The sequence below is a fragment of the Zalophus californianus genome, chromosome 4 (assembly GCF_009762305.2).
Source record: "Zalophus californianus isolate mZalCal1 chromosome 4, mZalCal1.pri.v2, whole genome shotgun sequence".
NCBI classification, from domain to species: Eukaryota; Metazoa; Chordata; class Mammalia; order Carnivora; family Otariidae; genus Zalophus; species Zalophus californianus.
This window is the reverse complement of record NC_045598.1, coordinates 43875931-43897191: the sequence shown is the minus strand read 5'-3', so window position 1 is coordinate 43897191 and position 21261 is coordinate 43875931. Positions and strand designations below refer to the sequence as shown.

The 21261-nt window shown below is 42.4% G+C and overlaps 1 protein-coding gene across 3 annotated transcripts in view; it reads right to left on the bottom strand.

The window, feature by feature from the left end:
* The window catches only part of TTC4 (tetratricopeptide repeat domain 4), a 28907-nt gene extending 9079 nt beyond the window's left edge, over nucleotides 1-19828 (bottom strand). For 2 of the 3 annotated variants that reach the window (XM_027606587.2, XM_027606596.2), the window contains exons 1-8: nucleotides 19627-19828; nucleotides 18908-19025; nucleotides 17973-18134; nucleotides 14355-14432; nucleotides 12753-12877; nucleotides 3263-3349; nucleotides 1259-1476; nucleotides 552-633 (exon numbers count right to left, since the gene is read on the bottom strand). In XM_027606587.2, the coding sequence (XP_027462388.1) occupies nucleotides 552-633; nucleotides 1259-1476; nucleotides 3263-3349; nucleotides 12753-12877; nucleotides 14355-14432; nucleotides 17973-18134; nucleotides 18908-19025; nucleotides 19627-19737 (981 nt within the window). In that variant the 5' untranslated portion in view covers nucleotides 19738-19828. The remainder of the gene's footprint in view (nucleotides 1-551; nucleotides 634-1258; nucleotides 1477-3262; nucleotides 3350-12752; nucleotides 12878-14354; nucleotides 14433-17972; nucleotides 18135-18907; nucleotides 19026-19626) is intronic. The other variant, XM_027606603.2, reaches the window with a different exon arrangement.
* Between the last annotated feature and the right edge of the window lie 1433 nt (nucleotides 19829-21261).

The following is a 21261-nucleotide window of genomic DNA, read 5'->3' as shown; positions in this document are numbered from 1 at the left end:
TACAATATGGATGAAACTTGAAGACATCAAGCTAAGTGAAATAAGCCAGATACAAAAGGACAAACAATATATGGTTCCACTTCTATGAGGTTCCTAGAGTAGGCTCATTCATATAGCAAGTGGAATGGTGGTTGCCAGGGGCTGGAGGGAGGGGAGAATGAAGTTACTGTTTCATGGGTGCAGAGTTTCAGTTTGGGATGATAGGGAGCCCAACATGGGGCCTGATCCCAGGACCCTGGGATCATGACCTGAGCCAAAGGCAGACACTTAAACCACTAAGCCACCCAGATGCCCCGACACAATTTTTTTTCCCTCAAGATTCTATTTATTTATTTATGAGAGACAAAGAGAGAAGCAGGCTCCCAAGGAGCAGGGAGCCCGATGCAGGACTCGATCCCAGGATCCTGGGATCATGACCTGAGCGAAAGGCAAATGCTTAACCATCTGAGCCACCCACGCGCCCACAATTTTTTTTTTAAGGCAGTAAAAACTTGCTCCCCTCACCCCCCTGCAAAAAAGATCCCATCCAGGAACAAGGTAAAACATCTTACCTCTAAATTATCAGGGCAGTATTTCCGCTCTAAGTCCCAAGAGGGCGTTTCACCAAACATCACCATTAGATGATCAATAAACCTAAGGATATAACATGTACTTTCTAGGTATCAATAAGTCATGATCTATTTTCCTACATCACAGTCCCTGGACACCCATTCAGAGAGCTATCAAAAATGTACAAAACATGAAATGCAGGCCTAAGCCATTTTGAGCCAAAACCATCTGACTTAAGCCAAAATGGATGTGTATTACTTGTCCTGTTATGACACAGTAATTTTCTTTAAACTGACTCAGGCTTAACATTCCTTACATTTAGCCACATTCTAAGCACCAACCCTATGAAATCACATGTTAAAATTGCTAGTTATATTTTTTCTAATACACACTTCAATTACTATGCATATACTACCTAGAATGACTTCATATCTCACCAGAGGTATGTGTCAGTGCTTGACAAACAATACTGTGGTGCTCTACTTACTGGCCCAGTCAGGATGATGGTGAGACTTGTGTCTGCCGTTGCAAAGCTAGTTACAGTTAGTAAAAAGGAGAAATCAGCTCCAGGATAGAAAGGTTATGCCAAACCAGACTGTTAACCCTCTATTCTCTTCCCTCCTCAACCAAAAATCCACTTGTCCCTCTGCTGAGACAGCAAGGAAAGAGCATGCCGGCAAGAACAGAGGGCTCTTGGGCAAGTAAGTACCTGGAGTCCTCGTGAAAAGTAGCAATGAAGTCCGACTGGGCGTGCTCCGGGTACAGAAAGAGCACAGGCCAGCTTAACCTGCCCTGCTCGTCTACATTCAGCCTGGCTCCACAGGGGTTCTCCGAGCTGAGCCCATCCAGGAAAAGCTCACCTAGACCTTCTGAGTCTGAATCTTCATCCTGACCAGCAGCTTCAGAGACTAGCCTGATGTTCCTAGCCTGGATTAAAAACAGAAATACACACAAACCTTATTGTGTGGAAGGATGCAAGCCCACTTCAACAGCAGGGAAACCACCATACTGTGAGCTCCCTGAGGTCAGTTCTACACAATTCATCTTCATTACCCCTGAGGCCTAGCACAGCAGGGATAACTCACCTTCACCAGGATTCTAACACATGCTGGACCCTGTATCACAGAAAAAAGCTAGACATGGTTCCTGCCCTCAAGACCCCGCTCATGGTCTAGTGAGTGAACAACTATGGAAATAAGTACAACATAAGGTAAGAAGTGGAGTTGCAGAAGTGCAGACCATGGATAATTAATTCAGCCTAGGGGCTGGAGATGACTGGGCCCTGAGCAATGACTATTCTCAGGCAGAGAAGTTGGAAGGGTCGGGGGAGGATGGAAAGGCATTCACCACCAAGGAACAGCATATGCAAAGGCACAGAAAAGATCAAGAGCGTAGCACATACGAAAATGGCAAGTGTGTTGGTTTAGCTAGGATACGGAATACTAAAAATAATGCACATTGACCTAATCTTGACTGTCTCATGGAAATAAAGATAAATCAAAGGTCTGAACAGAAGAGTTGTCTCTTTATGTATGTGTGGTACAGGGGCGCAAAAGGGGAAAGTTACATGCAATCAAAATTACTTTTGATTTGACTGCTAAATCAGGGGTTGGCAAACTTTTCCTTAAAGGGTCAGACAGAAATATTTTAGGCTTTGTGAGCCAAATGGTCTCTGTTGAAATTAACTACTTGACTGCCACCATAGTGTGAAAATAGCCATAAGTAACATAAACAAATAGGCAGGGCTGTGATCCACTGGCTACAGATCCACTGGCTCCTGCTTTAAACCATCGGTAAAATATGGTTCTGTGTATACGACTGTTAGAGTAATTCTTACGTACAATGAAGCTTGAGATGCAGGGTCAAACTAAAGGAGAGCGCCAAAATCAGATCTGTATGCAAATGGGCATTCCAATATTCTACATTTTAGAATGTGACCAAATCTCTCACTGTGAATGAGGATTAGCAAGAGAATCTGGAGTATTCCATCCCACTTAACCTGTTAACAGGAGTTAAGAGATTGCTTGTTATGGGGAGGGACTAGTGGAGTGCATCTTAATAGTGTGAAGTTCTCAAAGTCAACAAGTAACTTAAATGGTGCATAATTTAACTCAACAAAGAATGAAACCAAGAACCTACTCCACAATCTCATGGCAGGTGTCATTTCCCTTGTGAAAACCAAGCAAGCCAAAGCTTCACAGGTGACTTGCTGGTATTCAGTATCCAGGTGAAAAAACAAGATTTGGCTCAGACTACATCCACTTAAAATGCAGGGAAGAAAGGACAGGGTTGAATTTTTTTTTGTTGTTAAAGGAGCAACATCCTAAAAATTCAGATTTTTTTCAGGATGCAGTGGCTAAGAGCAAGGACCTGGCTCTGATACACATTAGCTGTGTGAGGTTTCTTCACCTCCCTGAGACCATATCACTACCTAGCAAATCAGTAGCTAGAAGATCTACCTCAGAAGGCCACTGTGAAGATTTAGTAATGCTTAACCCATAGCAACTATCCAGTGTAGCTTACCTGAGATCAACATATGTATACAAGCAGGAAAGCTGACTGAACTCAGGGGGTCTGACTGCAGAGCCCTTTTAGCACACTGCTTCACCAAAACAAAAATGAACAAATTCATTCAGGTAAAGCATCCCAAAACAGTTTCCCAACAAGCTTGAGGATTAGCAAGACCATATGGGCCTGAGGTTTGAGAACTCACCTTGATGGCCTGGAGTAAAGCCTTGTTCTGATTCTGCTCCTTCTTTTCTTTCAACTTTGCTTTCCTGATATCCCTCTGCTCAGTTCTCTAAAAATGAAATTCACACCCATCAGCTCTAGGGAGCTTGTTTCCTCTTCTGTCACCCCAGCCTGCTTCTTACTATCTCCAGTATCTGTCCAACCCAGGTTCCTGTGTCAAGCAATACCAGCGGCCTGATTCAGTTCAATTAATATTTTAAGAGTGCACGTCTGGTGCCAGGACTGGTGGCAGCAGAAATTTAAAAATGTATAGTTCCCATACCCACGGAGCTCACAGTCTACTAAGGGGAACAAACAATGAAATGTCCGTTATGTGTTACCCTGGTGATGTGAAGCCAGTGCTATAAAATACAGGACTGATGGATTCTGCCCCACTGAGGAGGTAGGTTTAGATGGACATGGAACATGCCACCAGATGGAAGGAGAAAGGGCATTCTAAGTAGAGGGACTGACATCAGGATCTACGGGGTATTTCAACTTCTCTGGAATGGCTGGAGTATAGGAAACACTGGAAAAACCCAGGGCAAGAACTTATCAGAGGCTCTGCCCTTTGCCCAATTATAATCCATGACAGAAAAACATCATTAGTCTACTTAATCTGGCAGAAATATAATTTAGATTTCCTTTTCTTGCAAATCTGCCCCAAACCAGTTGATTCTGCTCTTACCCTCAGAATCGTAGATTAACAGAGGTCAGCAAACTTTTTCTGTAAAGGGCCAGAGGTTAATATTTTAGGCTTTGCAGACCATGTATGCTCTGTCACAAATTATCTACTTTTGTTGTTTATAACTCTTTAAAAATGTGAAAAACATCTTTAATTCACCGAATGTATAAAAACAGGCCATAGGCTGGATTTGGCCTGGGGGTCAGTTTGCTGACCTCTGATCTAAAATATAGTACCAACCATCCCTTGTCCTCCCCACAAAGGCTAACATGGATCTTTTATTTCTCGTGAACAAAGTCTACCCATTCAGGAAGACAATGGCTGGTAACTCTTGTCCATTCCTTCTCCAATCCAGTCTGCCAACAGAGCTGCAAAACTCCTTTCTGCTGTTTGATTACACTATCCAGAGTACTCCACCCCACGGACACCACTAAAATCTATGTCCAATTCTGCCTTTACAGTTGAGCTACATCCAACCACAGTGTCTGGTCCATATCAGAGAATGATTAAGGACGACACAGACTCTGTCCCCTATTGTTTTTACTCTGAATCACACTATACATGTGAGTGATGTGGATTATGAAGTCTCATATGAAGTTTGGGGTCTTGGCAGCCACATAAAGTAGAATGACCACCAGGTCAGAGGAGCCCTGAGCTGTGGAGTCTGCTGCCCTTAAAAAAAAAAAAAATCAACTTTGTTGAGGTATAATGTACAGATTTTAAGTGTATAGTTCAATGAGTTTAGACAAGGGTATACCTTGAGTACCCAACACTTCAATCAAGATGGGCATTTCTATCCCTTGGAAAGTTCCCTCATGCCCCTTTGCAGTCTCCCTCCTACCCCATCACTGAAAGGTTTCTTTTTATACCAAGTAATATCCCATTGTACGAGTATCACACTTTGCTTATCTCTTACCTGTTGTTGGACACAAGAGCTGTTTCTGGATTACTATGAATAAAACAGGCTGTGACTATTCTTATACATAAGTCTTTTTATGAGCATGTTTTCATTTCTCTTGGGCAAACACCTCTGCCCTTCCCGCCGTCCCCAGCCCCTGGCAACCACTATTCTGCTTTCTGGCTCTATAGATTTGCCTGTTTTGGATGTTTGATATATACAGAGTCATACAATATATGATCTTTTATAAATCTGGCTTCTTTCACTTAACATAGTGCTTTTGAAGTTCACCTACATTGCATTGTATACCATACTTCATTCTCCTTTATGGCTGAATAACATTCCATTGTATAAACATACCACATTTTATCTATCATCAGTTGGTGGACATTGAGACTGTTTCTACTTTTGGGCCATTATGAACATGTTGTTATGAACACTCCTGTACAAGTATTTATTTTAATACTGTTTCAATTTCTTTGGGTATATACCTAGGAGTGGAAGTGCTGGTTCTCATGTTAATTTTGTAGTTAATTTTTAGAGGAACTGTCAAAAAAATTTTTTTTTAAGATTTTATTTATTTATTGAGAGAGAGAGGGAGAGGGAGCACGAGCAGGGGGAGGGGCAGAGGGACAAGCAGACTCCCTGCGGAGCAAGGAGCCTGATGTGGGGCTCAATTCCAGGCCCCTGGGACCATGTCCTGAGCAGAAGGCAGACACGTAACTGACTGAGCCACCCAGGCATCCCTGTCAAACTGTTCTCTATAGTGGCTGTCATTTTACATTCTCACCAGCAACATGTGAAGGTTTCCGTTTCTCCACATCCTTCTCAATATTTGTTATTTTCCTTTAAAAAAAATTATAACCATCCTAGCGTGAAATAGTATCTCACTGTGGTTTTGATTTACATTTCCCTAATGACTAAGAATGTTAAGCATCTTTCATGTGCTTTTTGGCCATTTACGTATCCTCTTTGGAGAAACGTCTGTTCACATCCTTTGCCTATCTAAAAAATGGCGTTGTCTTTTAATTATTGAAATGTTAAGAGTTCTTTATATATTCTAGATAAAGGTCCCTTAACAGATATATGATTTATAAATACTCTCCCATCCTGTGGGTTGTCTTTTCACTTTCTCAATGGCAGCCTTTGATGCACAAGTTTTTACTTCGGATGAAGTCCAGTTTATCTTTTTTGTTTCTTGTGCTTTTTGTGTCATATCTAAGAAACCATGCCTACTCCAAGGTCATGAAGATTAATGCCAACGTTTTCTTTGAAGAGTTTATACTTTGCTCTTCGATCCATTTTGTATATAGTGTGAGGGAGGGGTCCAAATTCATGCTTTTCATGCAGCTATGGAAAAGACTATTCCTTCCCCACTGAATGGCATCCTTGTTGAAAATCAACTGTCTATAAATATGAGGGTTTATTTCTGAGCTCTCAATTCTATTACACTGATCTGTAAGTCTATCCCCTTCTGCCAGTACCACAATGTCTTGATTACTACAGCTTTGTAGTAAGATTTGAAATTGGGAAGTATGAGTCCTCTAATTTTTCTTTTTTTTTTTTTTTAGGATTGTTTTGGCTATTCTGAGTCCCTTGAATTTATGTATGAATATTAGAATCAGTTGGTCAATATTCTGCAAAGCAGCCAATTGGAAATTTGGTGCAGACTGAGCTGAATCTGTACACCAATTTGGGGAGCATTCTCATCTTTTTTGTTTTTAAAGATTTTATTTATTCATTTGAGAGAGAGAATGAGATAGAGCATGAGATGGGGGGAGGGTCAGAGGGAGAAGACGACTCCCTGCCGAGCAGGGATCCTGATGTGGGACTTGATCCTGGGACTCCAGGATCATGACCTGAGCTGAAGGCAGTCGCTTAACCAACTGAGCCACCCAGGCGCCCGGGGAGCATTCTCATCTTAACAATATTAAGATCTGATCCATGGAGGTCTTCTATTTTTTTAGATTTAATTTCTTTCAACAATGTTTGTATTTCAGATTGTAAGTTTTACGCTACTTCTGTTAAATTTATTCCTAAATGTTATTCTTTTTGATGCTATTGTAAATGGAATTGTTTTCACATTTGGAATATTTACCAAAAGTCTATAGAATACAATTGGGTTTTGTATATTAATGTAGCATACCAGCTTACTAATCTATTAGTTCTAATAGTTTTTTTGGGGAATTCCTTAGGATTTTCTATATATAAGATCGTATCATTTGCACCTAAAGAGTTTTCCTTTTCTTTGCCATTTTTGAAGGATAGGTTTGCGGTATATAGAATTCTTAGCTGACAGTCTTTCTTTCAGCACTCTGAATGTCAACCCATAGCCCTTTGGCTCCCATGGCTTCTGATGAGAAATCAGCTGTTGCTTTTGGGGGAGGGGGCAGAGGAAGAGGGCCAGAGAGAATCTTAAGCAGGCTCCACACCCAACACAGAGCCCTACACAGGGCTTGATCTCACAACCCTGAGATCATGTCCTGAGCCAAAATCAAAATTTGGATGCTCAACCAACTGAGCCACCCAGGCATCCCTCAGTTGTTACTTTCATTGAGGATCTCTTGTATGTGAAGAGTCTCTTTTCTCTTGATGCTTTTAACATTCTCATGTTTGACTTTCAACAGTTTGATTATGATGTGTCTGGGTGTAGATTTCTTCAAGTATATCCTACTTGGAGTTTAAGTTTCTTGGAAGGGTAGATTATTTTTTTTAAATCAAATCTGGGAAGTTTTCAGCTATTAAATCTTCATATATTCTTTTGTCCCTTTTTCTTTCTCCTCTTCTGGGACTCCCATGTCTATGATGATATACTTAATGGCATCCCACAGGTTCCTCAGTCTCTCTTCATGTTTCTTTTCTTTTTTAAAAAGATTTATTTATTTTAAAGAGAGCGTGAGAGGGAGAGAACACGGGTGTGGGGGGAGGGGCAGAGAGAAAGAGAGAGAGAGGGGGGAAGAGAATCTCAAGCAGATTCCCCTCTGAGTGCAGAGCCTGACGTGGGGCTCAATCCCATGACCCTGAGATCTTAACCTGAGCTGAAATCAAAGAGTCAGATGCCCAACTGACTGAGCCACCCAGACACCCCTCTCTTAATGTTTCTTTATTCTTCTTTCTGTTCCTCACACTGGGTAATCACAACTGATCTTTCTTCACAGTTCTGCTCTTGAGCCCTTACGTGAACTTTTCCATTATTATACTTTTCAACTACAGAATTCCTGTTTCTTTTTCACAATTTATTGATAGTCTCTATTTGGTAAGACATTGTTCTCATATTTTTTTTTTAGTTCTTAAGACATTGCTTTCTTTCTTCCTAGAACATATTTCAACGTGTGGCTTAAAGTCTTTGCTTTTTAAGTCTCATGTGTGGGCTTCCTCGGGGACATTTTCTATTGATTTTTTTCCTGTGTATGGGCCATATTTTCTCATTTCTTTGCATGTCTTGTAATTTTGTAATTGAAAACCAGACATTTAAAATAATACAATGTGGCAACTCTGCAAATTGGATTGTCTGTTTCCTCTCCAGTGTTTGATACTGCTGTTGTTACTATTTACATTCCTGAACTAATTCTGTAAAGCCTGTATTTGGTTTTATGTGACCACTAAAGTCCTTAATGATTGACAGATTTCCCTAAATGCCCAAAGCCAAAAAGTCTCCCACTTTTAGCTGAGGGCTCTCTTGTGCATATTGTGGCACACCTTCAACACTCACCCAAACAGTTTACAATTCAGCCTCAGCCTTCACTTACTACTTTTACAGAAACTGCAAGTCAGCCAGAGGTCAGAGCTTAGGCCTTCTTAGATCCTTCCTGAGCACATGCATAGCCCTGGACACACAAGTGACCTTGCAGATCTCCTGGAATATGTTGGAGCTTTTCAGAGCCCCTGAAGAATCTCATTCCCCAGCTTTTCCTTTTAAATATTCTTCCAAGCCTACTGTTTGGGCACCTGGGTGGCTCAGTTGGTTAAGTGACTGCCTTCAGCTCAGGTCATGATCCTGGAGTCCCGGGATCGAGTCCCACATCGGGCTTCCTGCTCAGCAGGGAGTCTGCTTCTCCCTCTGACCCTCTTCCCTCTCGTGCTTTCTATCTCTCATTCCCTCTCTCAAATAAATAAAATCTTTAAAAAAAAAAAAAGGTTAAGCCTACTGTTTGCCCTGTTGTTCACTATCTCAGGCAGCTGCAATCTTAAATAACTGTTTCTAATTGTTTTACACATCCCTCCTTCCCAGCCGCGCCCCCTCCCAAAAGCTTTTCATCCTGGGATAGCTCCAAGATGAGTCAAATAAAATCCACCTCATGAGTGGGGTCTTCTAGGAGACCGCCCAGATAGGTCCAATAATGGCAATTCCCTGGGAATGGGGCTTTGAACGAGCTCTAATCCAATCTGCCTCCTCTGGTGGCCGCTGGGCTGCTCATTTTCACCATGATTCTTTCAAGGCTACTGTGGTACCAGGGAGGGAGGAGGTGGGACTAGGGGAAGTTAAAGTGTCACAAAGCTTGCCGTGCTTATGCAGGTGCAGCCATTTTTCTTGAATAAACACTCCCCAGATTGCTGCAAGCCTTTGGCTCATTTCAGAGCTCTGAAAAAAGTTAGTGACTCTGACCATTTTTGCCAGTTTTCCATAGACTTTATGAAGTAAAGAATTTTAGGTCTTTATTTGGCCATTTTTGCTGACATCACTTCTCTTTACTGATTTATCTACTTGTTCTATCCATTACTGAGAGAGAGGGATGTTGACATCCACACCTATTTGTAGATTTGTCTCCCTCAATTTTTTTGCTTCTTATATTTTGAGGTTGTTATTAGATACGTGCATATTTAGAATTGTTAAATCTTCTTGATAAGCTGACCCTTTTATCATTTAACAAAGCCATGCTTTATTTCTGGTAATATTCATTGACTTGATGGCTGTTCTGATTTTAATATAGGCATATCAGATACATTGTTTATACAAGCCAAGCACGTAGGAATCCAGTCAATTTATACTCAGATACAGAATAAACTGACACTTAGCAAGCAATGTCACCCATACCCAGTGTCAGGCTTTTGGGCCCTGAAATCTTTAACTGTGCACCTGTATCAGGGAAATATAAATCAAAACCACAATGAGATACCACCTCATACCAGTCAGAACTGCTAAAATTAACAAGTCAGGAAACAACAGATGTTGGCAAGGATGTAGAGAAAGGGGAACCCTCTTACCCTGTTGGTGGGAATGCAAGCTGGTGCAGCCACTCTGGAAAACAGTATGGAGGTTCCTCAAAAAGGTGAAAATAGAGCTACTCTACGACCCAGCAATTGCACTCCTGGGTATTTACCCCAAAGATACCAATGTAATGATCCGAAGGGGCACATGAACCCCAGTGTTTATAGCAGCAATGTCCGCAATAGCCAAACTGTGGAAAGAGCCCAGACGCCCATCGACAGATGAATGGACAATGATGTGGTGTATGGGGACGCCTGGGCGGCTCAGTCAGTTAAGCGTCTGCTTTCAGCTCAGGTCATGATCCCAGGGTCCCAGGACTGAGTCCTGCATCGGGCGGGGAGCCTATTTCTCCCTCTGCCTGCCGCTCCCCCACTTGTGCTCTTGCACACACGTGCACACTCGCTCATTCACTCACTCTCTCTCTGACAAATAATTAAATAAATCTTAAAAAAAAAAAAGATGTGGTATATACACAATGGAATACTACTCAACCACCAAAAAAACCGAAATCTTGCCATTTGCAATGACGTGGATGGAACTAGCGGGTATTATGCTAAGTGAAATGTCAATCAGAGAAAGACAATTATATGATTTCACTCATGTGGAATTTAAGAAACAAAACAGAGGATCATGAGGGAAGAGAGGAAAAAATAAAGACAAAATCAGAGAGGGAGACAAACCATAAGAGACTCTTCATCACAGTAAACAAACTGAGGGTTGCTGAAGGGGAGAAGGGTGGTAGGATAGGGTAACTGGGTGATGGACATTAAGGAGGGTATGTGATGTAATGAGCACTGAGTATCGTATAATACTGATGAATCACTGATGTCTACCTCTGAAACCAATAATACATTATATGTTAATTAACTGAATTTAAATTTTAAAAAAGATATTTGCAAAAACAAACAAAACAACAACAAAAAACTGCGCCTGTGCTACAGGATCTGCAAGCTTTCATTTAGGTCCACTAAGGGTTCTTCCGTGGATTCACTTGGCTATGTCCTTCCGCAGTAGCCCTGTAGACATTCTCTCCTGTATACACCACTTTTAGAAATTCTGGCCTACACCCAGTTACCTAGGCTCAGAATTCTGTTACCGAGCCATGTGAGTCATCAGATTACCTACTTTTTCTACCATTTTATATGACCAGAATGACCTCTAAAACCTACCCCTTTGCACGGAGAGCTGCAGGCTCCCACAGCACTGAAAATTCCCCTTCCGTAGTGTAAGTAATGAAGACAGACCTAGGCCAGGAATCAGATTGAAGTCTAGTTCTGGCTTTGTACTGAATAGACATGTAAGGCAGTACTGCATAGGATTCTAGAGCCAGACTGCCTGATTCTGACACCCATCTTCACCACAGCTATGTGACTCAGGCAGCTTCCTGATCTCTCTGTGCTTTAGTCTACCTCACTACTGAGAGGTGAATTAGAATAGTTCCTACCTTATAGCGTTGTTGTGTGGTTTAAATGAATTCATAAAAGTAAAAATTTTTAAATAGCAACTGGAAGATACACACAGTAAATGCTAAATGCTGGACATTATTTTTGGTAGTGATGGTATTGTTATTATTATCAGTTGCTATTATGTGCATTTCATCAGCAAGTTACAGATGTCTTAAAGCTGGGAGTTACATAATATTGTAGAAACTTAAGTGTTTGTTTAAATGTTCTTTTTAAAGATTTATTTGAGAGAGGGCGTGGCGTGTGCACACACGAACAGGAGCAGAGGGAGGAGACAAGCAGACTCCCTGCTGAGTGGGGAGCCCAACGCAGGGCTCGATCCCAGGACCCTGAGATTACTACCCAAGCCGAAATCAAGAGTCGGACACTTAACCGACTGAGCCACCCAGGCGCCCGTTTAAATATTTCTGTCATTTCCTCTCCTTTCAAGAGATTTACATAGTGTGCAGACTACATTATGGCAGTCTCGTGCCATTTCTTATTTATGCAAATCACAATAGCCACAAATTTATCAACTCCTTACTGTAAGTCAAGAAATGTGCTAACATACACACACACACATTCTCATTTAATCCTCATAAAAACCGTTGAGGCATATATTATGTACACTATTTTCAAAGAGTGGACTGAGTTTCAGAAATATCAAGGACTTGCCGATGGTTATGCTTTCTCCTTTCTGGAATGTTCTGCACTCCTCACCCCCACCCTCCAGTGGAGTAAACTCTTGCTGAGTCTTCAAGAGATCAGATATCACCTCCTTCAACAAACCTTCTCAGCTATCGGCAGATACTACTACTATATGTACTATATATTCTTGCTTGCCTCTGTCACATTATAACTATCTATTTATGTCTTTCTTTGTTTGTGTCCTCCAGAGTTCCAAAGGTAGGGAATAGTTTTGGGTTTTGTTTTTGTTATTTTTTTTTAGATTTTATTTATTTGTCAGAGAGAGAGAGAACAAGCAGAGGGAAGGGCAGGCAGAGGGAGAAGCAGGCTCCCTGCTGAGCAAGGAGCCCGATGTGGGACTTGATCCCAGGACCCTGGTATCATGACCTGAGCCAAAGGCACACGCTTAACCACGTGAGCCACCCAGGCGTCCTTGGGTTTTGTTTTTAAAGAAGAAAAAGTTGACAATGACCCAAAAGACATAATCTGGGAAATACTAATTAATTAGTTCTAAGTAATAAATGCCAACTGGCTAATGATTTTGCCACCAACCTTCAGCTTGTCTGCTTTAGCCCTCATTTCCAGAAGCTTCTTCTCTCTGGCATCAATCTGCAACCCTTCATCACACCAGTTCACAGCCTCAGCAAAGTTTTTCAGTTCCAGATGGCATAAGGCACCTGTAGAACCCAGAACCCTTAGAATACGTGGACAATATGCATGGGAAGAGCTCTCCTTGAGCAGGAACCACCCCCCCCAACCCCCGTCCCCAACCTCCACCAGCTACCAGCCAGCATTCTGAAGGGACAACAGATGACTAAAGCCCCTTCTACTGCATTCCCCAGACAAGGAAGAATATTTTTTGTACCTTAGATCAGAAAGATCTCTAGGGCCCATTCAGCTTAAAACTCCTGTAAGCCTCCCTGACATTAACGGCTTTTAAAGTAGGTAAGGCTACAACTTAATGGCAAAGAGCACAGGGTTTAGAGTCAGACAGATCTGGGCTGGAAATCTGGCTCTACTGTTTACCAACTAGACGTTAGATAAAATACTGACCATCTCCAAGCTTCAGGTTCCTCATCTGCAAATCAGAATAAAGTCCATCTCAGATATTTAACAGAGACAGAAAACAGAACTGACCTCAGCCATTCATCAAAGCAGTGGCAAGATCAAAGACATTGGGTCTCTCCTAAAATTGTTCCTAATGGCTTCCAGGTTAAGCTGCCTCTCCTCTCACCATGTTTATTCTTCTCCAGTTAGCCTCTTTAGACTTTCCACAGAATTTCCAAATATCAGAACTCTAAGGGCTTAGATGTCAACAGAATCCAACCTCATCTTCCAGAGATGAGCAAACTGACACTCAGAGTGGGTATCTTGCCAAGGTCACATGCTGAGGTAAAACTGACAATTCAAGATTTACAGACTCCAGCTTGTCCCAATTCCACAGGACTACGCTGACTTTACTTGCCAATCTTTGAATAGTACCTTCGTTCCCTACAGCTGAGGGACACGGATCTACCTATACAAACCCCTCACTATGCATACCTAAAGATGCATAACTTTGGTAAAGCATTTGGCTTATGATAAAGCAGTCGATCATGGGACTATAAGGAAGATTAATATGTTATGAATAAATTAAAGTTTACAAAGCACCTCTGAGCTTCTCAAAGAAAAGGTAAAGTATAAAAATAATATAAGCACTATTATTACATAGAAAGGTCAGACCACAAAAGAAAATATAATCTGGGAACACCTCGGCATCAGAGTTATCAGCAAAGGTCCCATAACTTATCTTTTAATTAACATGGCATTTGAAGATCTCCCCTTTCAATTAGCTAATTTGGAAAAAAAATTAGAATGTGGCTTTTGGAACTGCTTTATTTTAATTAATTTTATTGCTAATTTAAAATGAGGAGTTTCAATTTCTCTACAAATTCTTAAAATATAAAGGGTTATATTATTCTCTGGAAAATTCTTTTAAAAATGGTATGTTGCTATTGATAAGGACCAGGAACTTAATATCAAGATTGCAAAAATAAGGTGACTTCATTAGTATCTTAGCACCTTAATATCAAAGCTTAAAATGCCTCAACTTTTGGTGCAGTGAGTGCCAACTTTTCCATAAGGACAATCATACTGTAGTTCCACAACACTTACCTCTTACTATTGCTTTGAGGTGGCAGGGCTTTAGCTTTCTGGCAGCTGTCACATCATTGAGAGCAGAACGAAAATTGCCTAACAGGCACCATTTAGTAAAAGAGAAAACGAGACTGAGATCAGAATATTTGCAAAATTTCATGTGTGGAGACATAGACATTCTTGTATAGTCTTAGAGAAATATAAATCAGAGCAACAGTTTTTAGGAAAAAAATATAGTTGTGCTCATCAAGTCTTAGAAATATTTGTAACACTAGAAGCCCACAGAACAACTATAAGTGGCTAGCAAGCCCATGAAAAGACGCTCAACATCACCAGTGACTGAAGAAATTAAAATTAACATGGAACTGGTAAAAATTAAAAACAGGTAATATCCAGGATGGGTGAAGACATGGAAAAGGGCACTCTTAAGGGTAAATTAGAGAGCAAATTAGTATGCACTTGTGTGTATAGTCTGACCCAACAATATTCTTCTAACAACTTACCCTTAAAAATACCTGGACAAATATGTAAGGATAAATGTAAAAGCATGTCAATTGCAGCATTAGTTTTAACTGAGTTGTGAAACACTGGTGATACCCTAAACATCCTCAATGTAGTAATGATTAAATGAACTATGGTAAATCCACACTACTAAATACTATGCAACCATTAAAAAGGTTAAGATACATGTGCACGTAAAAGGCGTGACAGGATGCCTGTGCTATATTGTTTTAACTGGTGGTTCTATGTGTATAATGTCAATGTGTAAAATATCAGTATTTTTTGTAAAACAAACCAATCTAGATACACAGACATATGTACACACACATGTATCTGTAAAAAAAAAAAAAAAAAAAGGTGTGTAGGGGCAGCTCGGTGGCTCAGTCAGTGAAGCGTCTGCCTTCTGCCCAGGGACCTGGGATCAAGCCCACATCGGGCTCCCTGCTGAGCGGGGAGTCTGCTTCTCCTTCTCCCTCTCCCTCTGCCTCTGCCCCTCCCCCCAACTTGTACTTACTCTCAAATAAATGAAATCTTTAAAAAAAAAAAAAAAGTGTGCAGTCAAACACACTGTTATCCAAACTAGAAGGGCATGAGGTAGATTTTCACTTTCTAGTTTATACTGTAAATTTACTTAACAGTTTGGTATTTACTTACTATTTTCACTTCTAAAAATCTAGTGCAGAGGTCAGCAAAATTTTTCTGTAAAGGGCCATATAGTAAATATTTTAGGCTTTACAGGCCACATATGGTCTGTTACACATTCTTCTTTGTTTTACAATCCTTTAAAAATGTAAAAGGCATTTTTAGCTCACAGGAGGCCAGGAATCCAGATGTGGCCTGTGAGCCATAGTTTGACAAATCTGGCTTCAGCCTTAAGAATAATCAGAATTCGTAGGAAAACTTTACCACTATGTTCATTCCTGCATTATTCTAAAAAACCTAAAAGCAGATGTATACTCAATAACAGCAGAACAGTAAAGCCAACTGTGTGAACACTGGTATGTCCAAATGATGCAACTGTATGTAGCTATTAAAATAGTATTCAAAAATATTTTATGACAGGTGAAATTGTTTATGTTATAAAATTAAGTGAAAAGAACTGAATACAAAACTGGAAGAACAGCATGATATTAACTATGGAAAAAAATGTATATAAAAGAGATCCAAAGACTTCTGGTTAAGGGTGGTAGATTGAACATAAGGATTTAACTAAACCTCCACTACTCTCCCCCTCCCCCCAAAATGCCATAAACCCACAGAGACAAGAGTAAGAACACAACACATTTTAAAGCTCGAAAACAAAGGGACAATGGTTAAATGACTAATCAGGCCTAAGAAAACTGAATTCTGAGGCAGCAGAGGGAAAGCCCCAAAGCTGTCAAGTTGTACTGCATAACCTAAAAGTACCCAGGACTAAGGAACTGACAGCACCAGGCACCTTCTGGAAGGGTGGGTAAAGGTTTTTTCCATTTAGTGCACTTGGAATTAAACCTGATTCTGCATACTAATCCTAGCACTGTGCACCCTTACACAGTTCATTTTACTAAATTTACTGTACTTTACTTCAGTTGTGTACTCTGCTGACTAGGGATAAAGCTGTTAACCTCACCTACCTTACGCAGGTGCTATGAGGTCAAGAGGGATCACAAATAAAAAGTGCTCTGTAAGCTGTACCAGTGAGATCTCATTCAAGGAATGACTGTGATGATTATGCCTCCGCTCCTCTGGCATCACACACACATGGTTTTCTTCTCGCAAGGTGCTTCTTCTGGTCTGATTAGCCTTACAGTATTTAAGTTCCCCAAAGAAAGGAACTATGTAGCTGTTGCTCACAGTGCAATGCCTAGCACACAGTAAATGCTTTATATATATTTTATATATATATTTTTTTAATATATTATATATATTTACTGATTGAATAAAGAAATGAATGAAACTCCTTCTGGAAAAGGCCAGATCTTACTCATCTCTGTGACACCACTGCCTAGCACAGAACAAGAAGTTGAGTTCATCTGCTGAAGAAAACGTATTCCTCCAGAAGTTAGAAGAATGGGTTTCTAGTCCAAGTTCTCGCACTAATCGGAGGGACCGTCTCTGGGCCTGTGTAAAATGAAGGGGTTGGGGGTGCCTGGGTGGCTCAGTTGGTTAAGCGACTGCCTTCGGCTCAGGTCATGATCCTGGAGTCCCGGGATCGAGTCCCACATCGGGCTCCCTGCTCAGCAGGGAGTCTGCTTCTCCCTCTGACCCTCTTCCCTCTCGTGCTCTCTCTCATTCTCTCTCTCAAATAAATAAATAAAAGTAAAAAAAAAAATGAAGGGGTTGGTTGGCCCAAATAATCTCTGAAGTTCTATACCACTCTTACTATTTAGAATTTTATAAGGAAACATGCTAAAAGAGACAACAGTTGGAGCAGACTATGGTTGGGGAGAAACTCTGCTCAAATGGTGATGAGTCCCAGCAGACTCATCCCAGCTAGACTGCAAGGCTTATTCTCTACCAGCCCCTCAGAGGCCCAAGGTCTCCTTAATAATGTTTCCCAAAGTCACACGTGCAGAAGAGTCCTGCATGTTAGTGTTACTTGAAAAGGGGGCTTACAAAACTTAAGAATCAAAGGGTAAAGTTCTTTGCTGCAGGTCATCTCAGCATCTTTAACATACTGTGCACTGCAATCTGCAACAAAGCAGCAGCACCTTCCCAAGAGTATTTTTCACTTCAGGTCCCACAGAATACTCTTTGAAAAATTCTCCCTTTAATATAGTTTCTCTCACACAAACATCTCTTTGCTTGAATCCTTCTAGCATTCTTCAGAAGAGGGCAAAAGGCCAAAAACCAAAACCAAAAACACATTTTTTTGAAGAGAAAAGCATTTGGGCTAAAAAAAAAAATCTCAGATCATACCAGTTCATGTATTAAGGTGTGTCACTCATTTGGTTCAGAGAGTAAGAATTATAATCTATCTGGTTTCCCTTTTCAGCCCGTCTACCTGGAAGATCAGCGTTCAACTAGAGTAAACTAGCCTAGCTTTCTGGGATAAGCAGCTCTTCCTCTGATGCTCTCAAACTCTGCACTAGCCATCATAATGGCTTTTACCATAAGTTAATTCTTTAGAAAGCACTATATAATAGAATAAATTACCTAGATAGTACTGTGCTGCTGCCCGGTTGGTATAAAGGACAGCATTCAAATCAGGGTCTGTGCATTTCTTCTTTAATCCTTCAGTGTATGAAATCACAGCTTTTTTATAGTCTTTTTCTTTAAAGTAATCATTGCCTTCATCCTTATAGGTCTTGGCCTGTTCTGCAAAGAAGAGAGTAAGTAATCACTATTTCCTATTTTTTTAAAGTCTCATTAAAAATAGATTCTAAATCATACCATAATGTTACATATGATAAACCAAATAAAAAGAAACCAATAAAGGAAACTCCAAAATTAATCCTGTAAAACTGGGTATCAACATGGAGAAGCGAAGTCATGTGCACTTAATGCTACAATCAATTCCAAATATCTTACAAGGTAGATTGGATGGTTACCAAAAAAAAAAAGATGCATAAAGAAAAAAAAGTATATTTATCCTACCTCTTGAAGGACTGTTTTTAATTACTGAAGAAATAGAGGGAAATTATACTTCTGTTTTTGCTTATATTTTATTCCCTGGAATGCAAATTCCCCTCTCCTCACCTTAGTAAGAACCTACAAAATTGTTCCGAATCAGTTCAGATTTCCAATCCACTGTGAGCCCTCTCCCACCTCCCCCACTTCAGTGTTCCCAACGCACCCAGTACAGAGCCACATGTTGGTACTTATCACATATACACAGGGCAATCTGGCTATCCAATGGAGCGTGAGACTTTTTTTTTAAATGGAGCTTGAGACCTTTGAGGGCAATCTTACTCATCCCTTTATCCCCAAAGCCTAGCATTTAGTAGGTATGGGGGGAGGGGAGTATATGTGGAATAAATAGTGACGAGTTAGCCCAGGCTAACTACTACTTGTTATCAGAAACTTTCTGACTCGCTCTTTACCTCAATTCAATGGAGACACAAAACAAATATTAGACTTATGTAAGATACCTTCTGGAGATCGCTCTTCATCAAAAATAATTGACTGAAGGCAAGCCAAGTCAGGATTCTTGTTGGGATCAATTTCAGATGGCGCTTTCTTCATAAATAGGGGGACCTTTTCAAATTCCTGGAGATGAAGAGAGGAATGAACTATAGGAATAAGATTTTCCACAGGGTAGATCCAATTCCACATCTCCATATCAAAGTTTTCTCGCTCATCACGATTCGCAAGTCATGGTTAGCTATCTCTCTCCCTAACCAGGCCTCAGTTTCCCACGTGTAAGATGAGAGCGCAGGGTAAGGATCTCTAACGATTCTTTCGGTGCTCACAATCTTCCAAGGGCGGTGGGAATCACCATTAATTGAACGCTCTTATGTTCCCGGCACTTCACCCACCATATCCCTTCATTTTCGCCGCAATGCTACGGGACTGTGGCTCTAGTTAGGGAAATTTTACAAATGAGGACACGGGCTCAGAGAAGTTAAGTAACTGAGCCAGCAAAGGGTGGAGTCACAGGTGTGTCTGACCCCAAAACCTGGACTCCTAAATATACTGGCAGCTGAAGACTGCCCTCAAAACCCCGGGTCCGATTTTCTAACACTCCCAGGTGGAAACCACCTTTCCGCTGGCAGGGCCGGGGGGACCGGGGGTGCGGGAGGCGCCAGCCAGCCAACCCCAGGGGCCGGGACGACGCCCCCACACACGTGCGGGGCCCCGGGCCACCCACCTCCTCCCACTGGTCCTCGTGGAAGCCGCCACGGTAAGGCTGGCTCTGGAACTTTTCCAGGAACGAGTCCATGGCATCTTCGCCGGCGGCGTCCGGGTCAAGTTGCTCCATGGCGACCCCTCAGCTCTGCCGCCACGGTCCAGACCGCGAGAGCCGCGCGCCCACTTCCGGCAGCGCGTGTGCCTTTCCCTCAGTCCTCCCGGCCGCGCCCGCCCGCGAGCCTCGGGTTCCGCCCTTCTGGGGCCTGACCGCCGGCTCCGCCCCTCCCCAACCAGCACCTCCCCCGCCCCGCCCTCCCCTCAGCGGGCCACCGCCCCGCCCCGCCCTGCCCCGCCCCGCCCCCGAGTGTTTGGGGTGGTGGATAAACCCGGCGCCCCACAGTGCCCACTATCACTTCGTTCATTTGTGTGTGTGTGTTTTTAAAGATTTTATTTATGTATTTGACAGAGAGAGACACAGCAAGAGAGGGAACACAAGCAGGGGGAGTGGGAGAGGGAGAAGCAGGCTTCCTTCCCAGCAGGGATCCCGATGTGGGGCTCCACCCCAGGACCCTGGGATCATGGCCTGAGCCAAAGGCAGACATCTAACCGACTGAGCCATCCAGGCGCCCCTCATTCATTCATTTGTTCAGCCAGTCAATACACGTTTCCTAAGCTCTTTGTGCGTTCAGGCCCATTGTGGTCGCTGGGTAAACTCCACCACCCCCCCACCCCCCCCCACCCCGCTCTCCAGGAGTTGATAAGATAGTGGGGAAAGACAAACAGTAAACAAATAAGATGTGAGAGGTTGTCGGGTGCTAGCAAAAGCTATCGGGGAAAAGTTTTTATTTTTTTTTAATTTTGTATTTGAGAGAGAGCGTGCACATGTGTGCAGGGGGAGGGGCAGAGGGAGAGTCCCAAACCGACTCCACGCTAAGCAGGGAGCCAGGTGGGGGCTCAGCTCACGATCCTGAGGTCATGACCTGAACCGAAATCAAGAGTTTGAGACCCAACTGACTGAGCCACCAGGTGTCCCTAATGAGGGGGTGGGGGTGCAGTTTAAACTGGGTATACATGCATTCAAGCAAAGGAGGAGTCCCAGAGTGGCCAGGGCCTGTCTGGGGAGAAGCATTCTTTAGGGAGGGGACTGGCGGTGCCAAGCCCCAGGGAGGGGAGCTGGGGATGGGGGGTGGATGGAGCAAAATGAGAAGGAGGATGAGTAGGTGAGGTAGGAGGGATGATGGGTAGTGATTCTGAGGACTTGGGTCTTCCTAAGAGTGCAGTGGTACCTTCTGCAGAGTTTCAAGAAAAGGGGCTATGTGATCAGCCATGCCTATTCCTGAGGTTAACCACCTCCCTATCCACCCCAGCTGAGATGGAAACAAGATCTCCAGGCCAGGTGCGCCCTCCTGCAGCCATGGGTGCTATAGCCTCAGGGAGCCCACAGCCTGGTCTAGAAGGCAAGGCAGATAGGCAGCAGGCCAATCTAAAGCAGGGCCTTTCACAAGTCTGCACAGTGGAGGCACAGAAGGGTGGGTGTTACCTCAGGGAGTCAGCAAGATTTCACAGACCCACCTTCTCTGCAGAGCTGAGAGCAGAGATGAGGAAGGTCTCCCCAGATGGTTGGAGGCTGGAAGGGAGTTGAGCATTTTAGGCA